The following is a 13,078-nucleotide window of genomic DNA, read 5'->3' on the forward strand; positions in this document are numbered from 1 at the left end:
TATTTTCTGTGACTGCATGTGGTTTTAAATCTGTTGGAGTTTCTTCAGACTACAGCAAAGACACTGATGATGTCATCCAAAAGAAACATAAAGGACAGCAACCTGTTTCCAGAGGACACTAAAGAATGACGGAGCAGCAGGAAACAGAGCAGCTCAAATAGCAAACAGCTGATTTATTCATCTGACTTGTAGAATAACGCCAATGATTGACTTGTTTTAAATGTCTGGGAATGTGGAACAGCTCCATGCTGACTACCTGAAATAAAACAAGGCCACATGCTGATTATTGGGGACTTGATTTGATGGATTTATTCTTCCTGTTGTGTCTCTGTTTAAACTCCTAATTTAAAGGTAAAGTCAGCGTCCACTAAAGGTTGTGTTGTTGCTGCTGACAGACTCAGATTATTATTCTAAGTGTGTGACAACATTATGGGATGGATCCCTGCAGAGATAGACCTTTTAGTTAAAGAGGAACATCCTTTTAGTTTAGATCCTTTAGTTTCCAACCAGACCAGAGTGGTGATTGTAGGAACAGTGGAAAGATGAACCAAGACGGCTTTTTATATATATTTTCTTTTTCTATTGACTATAGTTGTGTTTGTTATTAACAGAAATCAACCTGTCAACATGTCTATTCGTCATAAAGTTCCGACGTTAAGTTTTTTACCGCCAGTTCAAAATGGAGCTGAACCCGGAGGAGGATTCCTCCCTAACGGCCGCTCTGCTCTGCTCCGTGCCCCCGCTGTCCGGTAATAGTTAAAGCAGATAAAAACCTAAAGAACACTCAAAAGCTTCAAGATAAAACTTACTTAAGAAGCTTCTTCATTCACGTTCAAGAGAAGGCCTGTTTCCAGCCAGACTATGAATTGATTCATGCAATCCCTGTTATTGATATGCACTCAGTCCCATATGGTCTAGTGGTTAGGATTACTGGTTTTCACCCAGGTGGCCCGGGTTCAACTCCCGGTATGGGAATAGGTGTTTAACTGGTGAAGGTCTGCAGAAAGATCTGTACGATCTCCGACAATGGTCCTGTATTGAATCAGAGCTGTAGTTACGTTCATACCCTAGCCCTGGAGTAAATCCAGGTTCATGATAAAGATTGTCCAGGAACATGAAGACACCTTCCAGAAAAAAATGTAGATGAAAATTCAATTTTTACATCAGTTTGTGAATGAAAATCATTGTCTATGTAATTTTCCCATTACATTATGTACAGGGTGAACTCATGGCCGGACTGAAGGCCGCGTAAAAGTTTGGAAATATTTACCTGTGTCTGTAAGTGACACTTAAACCTTGAATGTTAGTTAATGACCAGATTCTTTGAGTGGTGGAAGTTTGGGCTCTTGAATAAAGGTTTTGCAAATGCAACTGGTTAAAATGGGTCATTTTAATGATTTACCCTTGTCTGGTATTCGTGTCAAATTGACCCATTTCAAATATTTACAAGAAGAAAAATGGTACAAGTTACATTTTTTCTACCTGAAAATCAATGGCCTTACCTTATTTTCTGTAATAAACATGTATTCCTGACTCAATTCAGAACACTGTTCTGGATATGACCACTTATGTTTTTTCCATAGTGGATTTTTAACATGAATTGTAACTTTATGACAAAAACTTGCATTTTTAATTGTGTTCTAGTAGAGACTGATTGCATTCCCTAAACATATATATGTTATCTCAATTGTTTGAAATTGAGAGAATATATTTGTTAATAGATTATGAAGGTAACTTTTATTTTCAGAGTTGTTTTTAAAACCCCAAATAAGTCACGGGTCAATTTGACCCGAGGGACACGAGAGGGTCCCGAAAGTGACGACAACACAAGGGTTAAGAGAGTTAATAGAAAGGTATTAGACATTAAAGTAAAAGATTGCTGGAATGGAAATGGTAACTCATGTTTTTGCATTTTAAATCTGTTTTATAGTTACATTGAATTGTTAAATTACAATTGTTACTTAATTTAATCTTGACAATAGAGACCTTGAACATTATGTTTGTATTGTTCTTCTCAAAGATGGCTGCCAGTAACCTTTTTTCAAAAGAAAAATGTCCAATTTCCATTGTGACTGTAAGTTGGTAAAACACTAAAAAACTGACTTGTTCACTGTTGATTTGTTTAACAGTAAAACAGTAATGTTAGTTTAATTCTTTACCTATTGTCACTGCAGTGAAATTAGACATTTTATTTTGAAAAGTTACTAGTGGTTACAGGCAACCATCTTCAGAGAACAATACAATCTGTTTTAGTGCCAAAAAAATAGTGTAATTGACACTAGAATATACTACTATATATTATGAAAAGAACGTGTAGTATTTAAGTGATCAAATAGTATCGAAGGAAAAAATGATTGAATAGTGTTGAAACAACGTGATGAAATTGTGAAGGATGAAAATGTTCCAAGAGCACAAATTACTTTATCAAAACATGTTTCAATCACTCTGTATCAACACAAAATACACAGGTTTATTGAACATGAATACCTTGTGTTACTTTAACTCAAATGTTTAATCTGCTGCCAAAGCAAAACATCTGTGTGCAACCAATGTCCACGATTGAATTCATCCACATGTTATTTTTTTCAGTGTACCCCCAGACCCCCCTAGGGAGAGCCCCCATCCCCCCACACATTACAAATCCTAATCTAAACCCTGAAGGATAACGATGCTGAAAGAGCCAAAGAACTTGCTTTGCCCCCCCCCCCCCCCCCCCCCCCCCCCCCTCCCCCCCATATCTCACTCCAAGGTTTTTGGAAAAGTTGTCAGCTCTGATATTATGTGTAGTGGATCCATACTAATAACAACATAGATGTTTTGGAATTATTAATATTTATATATTATATTTATTGCCCCTCAACAGGCCACAACTGGGCAGAATTAAACAATGCTTGTTAAGCACTATAGCAAAAATAAATAAGACATATACACTTTGTAGTGAAAACAACTGATAGTTTAACTTGTGCTCAGGTGTGTGCGTTGAGCCGTTGTGTGTGTGTGTGTGTCTGTGCGTGTCTGTGTGTGTGTGTGTTTGGCAGGTTACTTTAGCTATATTACTTATTTAACTATTTACTTCAGAAAGTAACTAATGCGATACTTTCATGTACATTTATAAATGCTCTGAAGTGTCTGTGTAGGTGAGTGTGTGTGTGTGTGTGTGTGTGTGTGGTGTGTGTGTGTGTGTGTGTGTGTGTGTGTGTGTGATAGAGCGATGGAGAAGTGAGAGAGTAGCCACTTTAGAGTCAGAGTGAGCCCCCCCCCTGTATTAAGGCCGTTGATCCCTGGGTAGAGAGCTGATGCTGGAGATGAGGAGATAAAGACGTCATGGTTGGTAAAAACATGAAAAGAGATGATGACGGTTGCCATGGTGACCGGACTGATAACATTTCACTGGAACTCAATCTAGCTCAATCTACGCGTGCAACCTACGCCTGCTGTCAAGCTAACGTTAACCACACACACACACACACACACACACATACACACACACATACACACACACACACGCACAGACAGAGAGCTAATGCTGCAAAGTTTCTCCGATGATGAGATAAAGAAGTCGGAAAAAGTGCTGGGGGGGGGGGTATCTGAGCTGAGAGGTGTCAGTGGTAGACTGTATGTCTAGTGCCGATGTCTAACAAAGCATCTGCTGCTGCAACTGTCTGAAGTGAACTGTCTCCACCTGCTGAATGGTAGACCCTTAATGGCATGTAGTGAGGTAATATCTTCTGCAGCTCTTTTAAAGACTCTACCATAATGCCTGCTGGAGATGCCAGGTCCTCATACATGTAAAGCATGAGCTCTACCATTGAGCTACATCCCCTGAAGATTTTCAGAGTTTTTTTTACTTTTTTCTGAGATAGACTTAGATTTATCTTTATTAATCCTGTGGGGATAACTCCCGCAAGGAAATTGAAATCTGGGTAAAACATGTAATGTTAATGTTGTGTATGGCTTCAAAACCTGTAAATGCAACTGCGGTGGCTGAAAATCAAACCTGGGCAATATGATTGCACTGCTATGGTATAAATCATAGTCGAAAAGTAACACACCTGTTGCTTTTCTGCTGGACAACACAACGTTCACTGCAAATCTTGTAACACATGTGGGCATTAAGACTGAAAATAAATGCAAAGAGAAGGTGGAGACGGGTGGCTTCCAGTACCTATGAGATAACACAATATTGTTCAAGAGTTCTACCACTGAACCACCGATGCTTGACACGGTTCAAGTTGCACCACTGTAAAAAATCAGTCTGCATGGCCACATCATGTTTTCACAAGTGTCAGCAAAAAGGTAATTTATCCATCTTCTATCAAACACGGATCACTATGGGGCGCCGTTTGTAAAGCGGCTCACGCTGAAAATAACAGCAACATTTTGTCACATTTAGCTTTAAATAATGTTTAAAAAACTGGTATGAAATTTTGAGGGTCACTTCCTATGGAAGCAAATAAGAGACATAAGTCTTTGAACTTTAACAGCCACTGAATACTTAATGTTGAAATATTTCAACATTAAGAATTTTTATAATTCCCCTCTTTGAAATTATTTTACTTCAGGAACCATATATCCAAATTTATTTGATCTGAATTCACCTCTTTGAAATTTAAATTTGAATTCAGATAAAAAAATTCAGCAAAAAAAAATTCAGATATTAAAATACAACTTGTAAAATTTCAGATAAAACAGATTCAAGTTGATCAAATTCGATTGCTGAAATTCAGATCGAAAAATTCAAGTTAAATATTCCCACAGTAACATCCGGGCTACCCAGGCTAGGAGAAGCAATTGAGCATGCATACAATCAAACCGACGTCTGGCCTATCAGAGGACGGCCTGTCTGTCATGTGACCCAAGCTCTCGGTCGGCACGGAGATTGAAGCTGTAAACCGCTGTTACCATGACAGCCAGGGGAAACGACGGTGCTCCGGTAAGTTTGCTGTTTATGTCCAACCGAACTCAGGGCTCGACAGCAGCATGTTAGCTAAATCTGTTGGAACACAAAGCTCCGGCTGGTGACTCGTGTCTCTGTGGAGGAAGCTAAGTCTGCAGGACGACTCGTTGTAACTAGCTAGCTGACGTTAGCGCTCAACGGTGAAGTTTCTAAAAACAAGTGTTAGCCTTCTCCGAGATGAATCATGCCAGTAAAACAGCTGTCCATGCAGATTACCTAGCCTGACCTTACCGTAGGCTGGTCAGTGATCCCACCTAGAACGCTGTTCAGAGTAGGATTAAGTTACATCTCGGAGTGGATAACTTTAGGGAATCGGTTAGACAAATCATAGTAATTAGTAGGGGTGATCCGAGTATCCGGCTGAAACGAGTATCCGGTACGGATAAAGCACTTTTGCCGAGTACAAGTATTATACGAGTAATATGAGTCAATATCCGTGCTCGGATTGAATACAAATCCTCTCTCTCTCTGTCTCTCTTTCTCTCTCTCTCTCTCTGTCTCTCTCGCGCGCGCGCTCCCGCTCCGTCAGGCAGGCAGTCGGGTCTGTGGATCTGTTCCGTTAACGTTTAGGGTTTCTTCAGCTTCAGGTTTGTTTTTAACTTCGGTTTGTAGTCCTTACATAGTAACCAGTAGATTTCTGGTGAACGTGGGGTTTGTAGTCCTTACATAGTAACCAGTAGATTTCTGGTGAACGTGGGGTTTGTAGTCCTTACATAGTAACCAGTAGATTTCTGGTGAACGTGGGGTTTGTAGTACTTACATAGTAACCAGTAGATTTCTGGTGAACGTGGGGTTTTGTAGTCCTTACATAGTACCAGTAGATTTCTGGTGAACGTGGGGTTGTAGTCCTTACATAGTAACCAGTAGGTTTCTGGTGAACGTGGGTTTCAGACGTGCTGCTTGGTTTAAATGCAACTCCCGTTGCGTCTCTGCCATCGAGATTTTTTTTTTTTACTGTCAGCTGCCCCCCCCCCCCTTCTCTCTCTGTGTCGCACTCTTACTACCACAAACACACACACACCACACACACACACACATACCTGGTGTGGAAATAAAAAAAAAAAAAAGAACCAAAAAAAAAAATCACACTGATCATAAAAAAATAAAAAGTTAAAAAGAAAGTTATATTGAGTATGAAAACTCTTGTTCATTACATTTTACTTCATAATTGCAACTGCATGTGTGTATTCATTGTTGCAAAACGTTCTGTATATAGTTTGTTTGTTACATGACACCACCATTGATCTGAAGCTCAATGCTGTCATGTAAATAGTTTTCAATCAGCAATACAAATAACAATTTTTGATCAACTCATATCAATTGCATGCTTAAATAACATACCGGTTAAAGCCCCGCACATTTCAAGAGAACCCGACCCACTTCCGGGTTAAATCTGACCATTTCCGGTTTAGGCCCCGCCCAGTCCGAGTACGGATCCGGATACAGATAATTCATGTGGTAAACAGATACAGATACAGATACAGATAATGCTGTACTCGCTCATCCCTAAAAAACGCCATCATAGATCAGACTTATTTTTGGAGCCAGTGGAGTCGCCCCCTGCTGAAAATTAGATAGAATGCAGCTTTAATGAGCTTCAGCATTGGCTTCACTTTTTAGCCCCCCAAAGGGTCATTCATTAGTTTTACAGTCTATGTTCTCAAGAAAAAGAGAGCAAGTGTTCTGGTCTTTTCTCCAGTAACATTCGTATCCTATTTCTTTTGTTGTCTGTCCCTCCAGAGCTCCCACAGCAACATGTCTGCAAGGAGGAGGAGGTTCTCTCTGACCAGCAGCTCAACATGCCAGTTATAACCTCTGTGGAATCAGAAGCAAACCGTGACCACCAGCTCCTCTCTCACAACTCTCATGGAGCTGAGAGCCAAGATCAGAAAGGAGGCCAGCATGGAGACTCAGGATCAACTAGAAATGCAGAGCCAGAACCAAAGAAGAGACGACGCAAGAGCAGAAGTCACTGTAACAACGTAGACAACACTAACATGTCAGAGACAGGTAAATGGAAAAAGTCTTTCATGTGTGACATGTGGAAAAGTGTAATTCAGAATTTCGGAGACACATGAAAATCCACATAGGTGAAAAGCCTTATTATTGCAAAACATATGGAAAAGATTTCAGACATAAGGATGTTTTTAACATCTACATGAGAATCCACACAAGTGAGAAGCCTTATTCTTGTAAAACATATAGAAAAGACTTTGAACTTAAAGATAACTTGAAAATCAACATGAGAACCATGATTTATTCATAGTAGTGGCTTGTTGGTCCACGTAAGAAGAACCCACACAAGTGAGAAGCTGTATGTTTACAAGACCTGCAGGAACAGATTTTGTCATGGTTCAGGTTTAATGCAGCAGATGAGAAGCCCCAGAGGATCGACTCTGAACAGTGGCCGCTGCAGTCTTGTTTTTGTTTTTTTTATCAGGCTGTTTTAGAGAATGTAATCAGCTTTGGGATGACTGCATGGTTAACAAACCTTTCTGTGTCATCGAAATTTAAGTTATTGGTTTTTTGTTAAAGAAAGATAATCACTTTTTCAGTCTCTTTTTGACCAGCTTGTACTTAAACAGGTGAAGATTATCCTCTGTGATCCGTCCCATGTTCTGGACTGAGTTTGTGAATTGTTACCATATAGGCATTGGTCGTTTACCGGTTTCAAGGTATATTGTGGTTTGAAAAAGTCACGGTTTCAAATCCTCTAAAGTTTTCTATAGTGTTCCTAAGGTATCAGCTTTTTACCCAGACATTTTGAATTAATACATTTGAAAGCTGTGATTGCAAAACCGTGAAACCGTAATATTTTTGCTTAAGGTTATCATACTGTCAGGATCTCATACACATATACACAGCTCAGCAGTTCAGATAGAACATGTTGCAGATGGTGACATGGGTTAATGACGAGTATTTTAGAGAATAAAATGACAAGTATTTTAAGTGTAACAAACGCTACCTCATTTACACTTTCAGAAATCAGCTCTAAAAACTGTAAACTTGTATTTGAGTAAAGTTGATATACAGATTTGTGCCAGTGGTTCTCTATTTTATTACCGTGAATAACATTTCTTCCACCTCTGCTTTTTTCATAAAAATCATTGCATACAAAGTAACAAAAAGATATCCGTCACTTTAAGTAGTAATTTATAAAAGAGAAATGTCCTTGTGGAATGAAGAAAGGTAGATGTACATCCTAAATGCTGATGTTAACACTGTTAAATAAAATGCCCTCAAGAAAAAGCAGAAAGCAAATCTCTCGCACTTTAACCAATATTCTTGGTGTGTTTGTTGCTTCTGAACAATAAATGTCTGTAGGCTGAAATTTGCATTTAATGCAATTAATTTGGGTGTTAATATGTTGTTTAGAAACAGGAAGAGAAACCCTATTCCTGGATGGTGCAGTTCCTGCTGCCGTCCTCCAACCTGGAGAAATAACATTGGTCTCTAGCAGCGTTACCCGGCGGTGCTTAGACGTATATAAACTACAACACCCACACAAATATCTATTAATTTAAAGATTAAGTAAGGTTGTGTCTCCAAAATTACCTTAGTTTATATACTTCTAAGCACCACCACAATGTTATTTCTCCAGTTGGAGGACGGCTCATTTTGATAAAAATGAGTTTGTAGCTCATTGTTAACCTTACTACGTTAGGAAAGATGCGTCATTTGTGATTTAATATAATTTTGATATAAAGTAATTGATCCCAGAAGTTTGAATCTGTGAATATCTTTCCTGTTTTGCTCACATTTATAAAACCGTGAGAACGTTTATGAATCTGTGTGCACAGTGTATTATTATTTTTTTTTTTTTTTTTTATTTTGTTTTTTTTTACTCAGCTGACCCCAGGGGGGCCTCCGTATGTTTCTGTGATAAAGAGCCGAACTACCTCACATTAATTTAAGCATAATGTTGTCAAACTTACAGGTTGCACATTTGTGAATATTTGTAAGAATTGCTTGTACTTTTGAAAAAATAATAGCAGAATGCAACAATTTGGTCGTAGTTTGGAGCCCTGTAAAGAGATCATGTCAACATGAAATTACAGTTTTCTAACAGTTTTCTACATGTGCTTGTACTTCCTTAATCGCCTCAGACGTCCAGAAGCTGTCGGTGGTTAAAGCAGAGGTTCCCCCTGAGCAGCAGGGGTGGAGCTCCAGTCTGGACCAGGAGGACCCAGACCCCCCACACATTAAAGAGGAACAGCAGCAACTCTGGACCAGTCAGGAGGGAGAGCAGCTTCAAGGGCTGGAGGAGGCTGATATCAAGTTCCCATTCACTACTGTCCCTGTGAATAGTGAAGAAGATGATGAAGAGAAAGCTCAGTCCTCACAGCTTCATGAAAGCCAAACTGAGGAGAACAGAGAAGCAGAGAGAACAGGAGCTGATGGAGAGGACTGTGGAGGACAAGAACCAGCCAGGAACTCAGATCCAGATAGTCCTTTACAACCAGCTACTCATGACAAGACTTCAGACTCCCCTGAATCTGATGATAGTGCAGACTGGGAGGAGACTAGGGAACCTCAGACAGGTTTAAACCTTCTGCCAAACAATGAAGAACCTGTAAGTGATGTTGGATGTAACACTGGAAACACATCAGTTAGCTCCTCTGAATGTAAAGGAAGCTTTGGCCGCAAAAAACATCTGCAGAAACCCTCTGGAGTCCAAACACGAGAGAAACCATTTAGTTGCTCAGTTTGTGGTAAAAGATACCTTCGGAAGAAAACCTTAATGACTCACATGAAACTTTATTCAAAAGAAAAATGTTCCACCTGCTCAGTTTGCAAAGCAAGTTTCTGTCAGCCTGGCAATTTGGCTGTACACATGAGAATCCACACGGGAGAAAAACCATTTAGTTGTTCAGTTTGTGATCAAAAATTTGCACAAAAGAAAACTCTGAGACAACATTTGACTGTCCACACGGGGGAGAAACCATTTAGTTGCTCAGTTTGTAGTAAAAGTTTTGCACAAAAGCAAAATCTGAGACAACATTTGACTGTCCACACAGGTGTAAAATCATTTAGTTGCTCAGTTTGTAGTAAAAGTTTTGCAGCCCCTAGCAATCTGAGACGACATTTGACGGTCCACATGGAGGAGAAACCATTTAGTTGCTCAGTTTGTTGTAAAAGGTTTACACAAAAGCAAACTCTGAAACAACACTTGATCATCCACACAAGTGCTGAATCTGAGATCCCTTAAATTGCATTTTCATTCCCTTTTGTTCCTTCCTGCCTTAGTCCGTCCCACCGGGGAAGCATGGGAGAGACAGAGGAGACATCCTTTCTTCTAAACCATCACATAACTTCGTCAGCTTCTGTTGACGGAGTTAGCGATGGCGTTCAGCTGCACGGCCATCAGGTCCCGTTGTTCTGGACCGAGACCAGTGAAGTCAATTAGAAGCTATTAGGCAACCAGGCTGCCAACCAGAAGCTATTAGGCAACCAGGCTGCCAACCAGACGCTGGACAACCAGGCCGCCAACCAGACGCTGGGCGACCAGGCTGCCAACCAGACGCTGGGCGACCAGGCCGCCAACCAGACGCTGGGCGACCAGGCCGCCAACCAGGCCGCCAACCAGACGCTGGGCGACCAGGTCGCCAACCAGACGGTGGGCGACCAGGCCGCCAACCAGACGCTGGGCGACCAGGCCGCCAACCAGACGCTGGGCGACCAGGCCGCCAACCAGATGCTGGGCGACCAGGCTGCCAACCAGACGTTGGGCGACCAGGCCGCCAACCAGACGCTGGGCGACCAGGCTGCCAACCAGACGCTGGGCGACCAGGCCGCCAACCAGACGCTGGGCAACCAGGCCGCCAACCAGACGCTGGGCGACCAGGCTGCCAACCTGGCGCCCATTACCTTGTCAACCTGATGTGCCTTTGACATGTTTCTGCATGTACCTACTTCTATCTGTGCTGATATTAAACTGAACTGATTTTACCATACTTCTCTGATAAATTGTAAGCAATGAATGATTTCATCTGCCAGGAAGCACAATGGTTTCCCTTTGCCATTACTTTATGCATGCTTCCAAACTAAAACAATTGCACGAAAAGTTTGTCAGTTTAGATTAACTACAACAGTCAGCATGGCAAGTACACACTAGTAGGCTTGAGTCTATTTTAGTTTAAAACTTGTTTTTCCTTTTTGTCTTGGGGTCAAATTTGACTTAAGTTTCTTTATCAGAAATTAGTTTCTCTTAACTAAAAATAACATGGGTGGTCATCAATGATCTTTGCAAGTAAAAATACTGATATCATTGAATTTTAGGGTTTTAAATACATAGTGTTTGGTTTTCCTAGGTCAATTTTGACCTGGTGGGCCAATGGAGCGCTATTGTGCTTTATAGCAGATGAGTACATGTAAAGACCTAAAACACCCTCACACATACACGGCCCCCCACAAACACACAATCATACAACCAGCAGCGGCAAACTACCTCATGTAATGGTAACATTCTGCTTTCCAACACATGGAAATACACAGTACCAGAGACCTGCAAAAGATCACGTTGTGCTCTCCAGCAAAAACGTGCACACACACCGGGGGTAATGGGTCATATATTGTACTTTTCAGCAGATGGAGACGTCAGTCCCTCCAGAATTTTGTGGTCTTTTTTTCCTAGTATTGCAGCCCAAAATTAGATTTTTTTTTTTTTTTTTCTTTTGCCGGAGCTTTTGAAAAAAGCTTTTTTTTGTCTCGCGATAAAAGTAACAATGTCTTGTATTGCAATATCTTTGTTTTTATAATGTTTAAAAATAAGGAAACTTGAGGAAAATTAAAATTACTCTAGGCTAAGTTTTCTTAGTAACTCTACCTCTACGTGGGACTGCTGGGATTAGAAGAAGTAGCGTGAGACTCTGGTTATTGGTCAAATTTGTAGAAAAGTTGCAATGATTGGACAAAATTGGGGGTCGCACCAAAGTCACGGTGATTGGTTGAATTTGTGTGAATTGTACAATTATGACATTGCGAAATGCTGGAAGTTGTGTTCAGAATAATAGTGAATAAAACAGTGAATAATGCTCAAAATCATCCTTAGAATAACTTTAATTCCATAACATAAATACACTGGGAACGCTGCACATTCAATTCCAAATCACACTTATGACCTCAATAGTGTATGTGTGTGAGTGAGACTGTATGTGTGTGTGTTTGTCTGTGTGTGTGTGTGTGTGTTTGTGTAAGCGTCTGTGTGTGTCTTTGTGAGAGTGTATGTGTGTATATATGTTTCTGTGTTTGTGTATGTGAGAATGTATGTGGGTGTGATTGTGTGTGTGTGAGTGAGAATGTGTGAGTGTGTACAGGTCTGTGTATGTGAATCTGTGTGTATGTGAGAGTGTATATGTGGGTGTGTGAGTGTGTGAAACATGGTCGCCAGGAAGTCCTCCTGGTGTTCTGACACTGTCGAGATAAGCCTCTTTAAACCATATTATTCTGCTTTTTAAATACAAAATTTAAAAAATACAATGTTCAGTGCAAATCTTGTAACACAGACGGAAAATAAAGGATAAGAGATGCATTTGTGGTGACAGGTGGCTTCCAGTACCTATGAGATAACACAACATTGTTCATGGAGGCACATCTGCAATTTGATATTCTGTGATGTGTCATTGGATTGCTACCACTCTTAAAGAATGCCTTTTGCTGTCAGAAGGATTTCAACCTGCGCGGGGAGCCCCCCAATAGATTTCTAGTCCTTCACCTTAACCACTCGGCCACAACAACCTGAAAAACAATGCTATACCTGTTTGGACAAATGTTCATAAACTTTCAATTGGTCAGTAGTAGTTACCAGACACGGGCAAAGTGCAAATCGTAGTGCACTGCCTGTGTCTGTGGATCCTCGTAGAGTCAGCTTAATTGATATGCTCCCTTTTTGGATGGATAAAACACAACAATAAACAGTTAAAAAATAAAAACAGATAAAACACAAGAATAAAAGTTACAGGGCAGCATACAAAATTAAACATTAAAGAAATGAATAACTATTTAAAGAAAGGCAACATCAAGAAGAAAGGTCTTCAACCTTGATTTAAAAGTTACCGAAGATGAAAGCATGGCCAAGTTTTTCCAAATCCTGTTGACACATACGTCCTTTAACCCTTGATA

General features: G+C 40.3%; 2 protein-coding genes and 1 non-coding gene across 3 annotated transcripts in view; 2 read left to right on the forward strand and 1 right to left on the reverse strand.

Annotated features, from left to right (window-relative positions):
* The window catches only part of LOC116687659 (zinc finger protein 420-like), a 114,491-nt gene that overhangs the window by 85,944 nt on the left and 15,469 nt on the right, over positions 1-13,078 (reverse strand). The window lies entirely within an intron of this gene.
* On the forward strand, positions 904-975 carry trnae-uuc (transfer RNA glutamic acid (anticodon UUC)). The gene has a single exon. It is a non-coding gene; the product is annotated as a tRNA-Glu (tRNA).
* Positions 6,521-10,205, forward strand: LOC116687660 (zinc finger protein 250-like). The gene is made up of 3 exons (XM_032513201.1): positions 6,521-6,967; positions 9,064-9,977; positions 10,062-10,205. Exons 1-3 carry the CDS (start codon positions 6,757-6,759, stop codon positions 10,164-10,166), a joined length of 1,230 nt encoding a protein of 409 aa, XP_032369092.1. The 5' UTR covers positions 6,521-6,756; the 3' UTR covers positions 10,167-10,205.

Source organism: Etheostoma spectabile, chromosome 4, assembly GCF_008692095.1.
Source record: "Etheostoma spectabile isolate EspeVRDwgs_2016 chromosome 4, UIUC_Espe_1.0, whole genome shotgun sequence".
Taxonomy (NCBI): domain Eukaryota; kingdom Metazoa; phylum Chordata; class Actinopteri; order Perciformes; family Percidae; genus Etheostoma; species Etheostoma spectabile.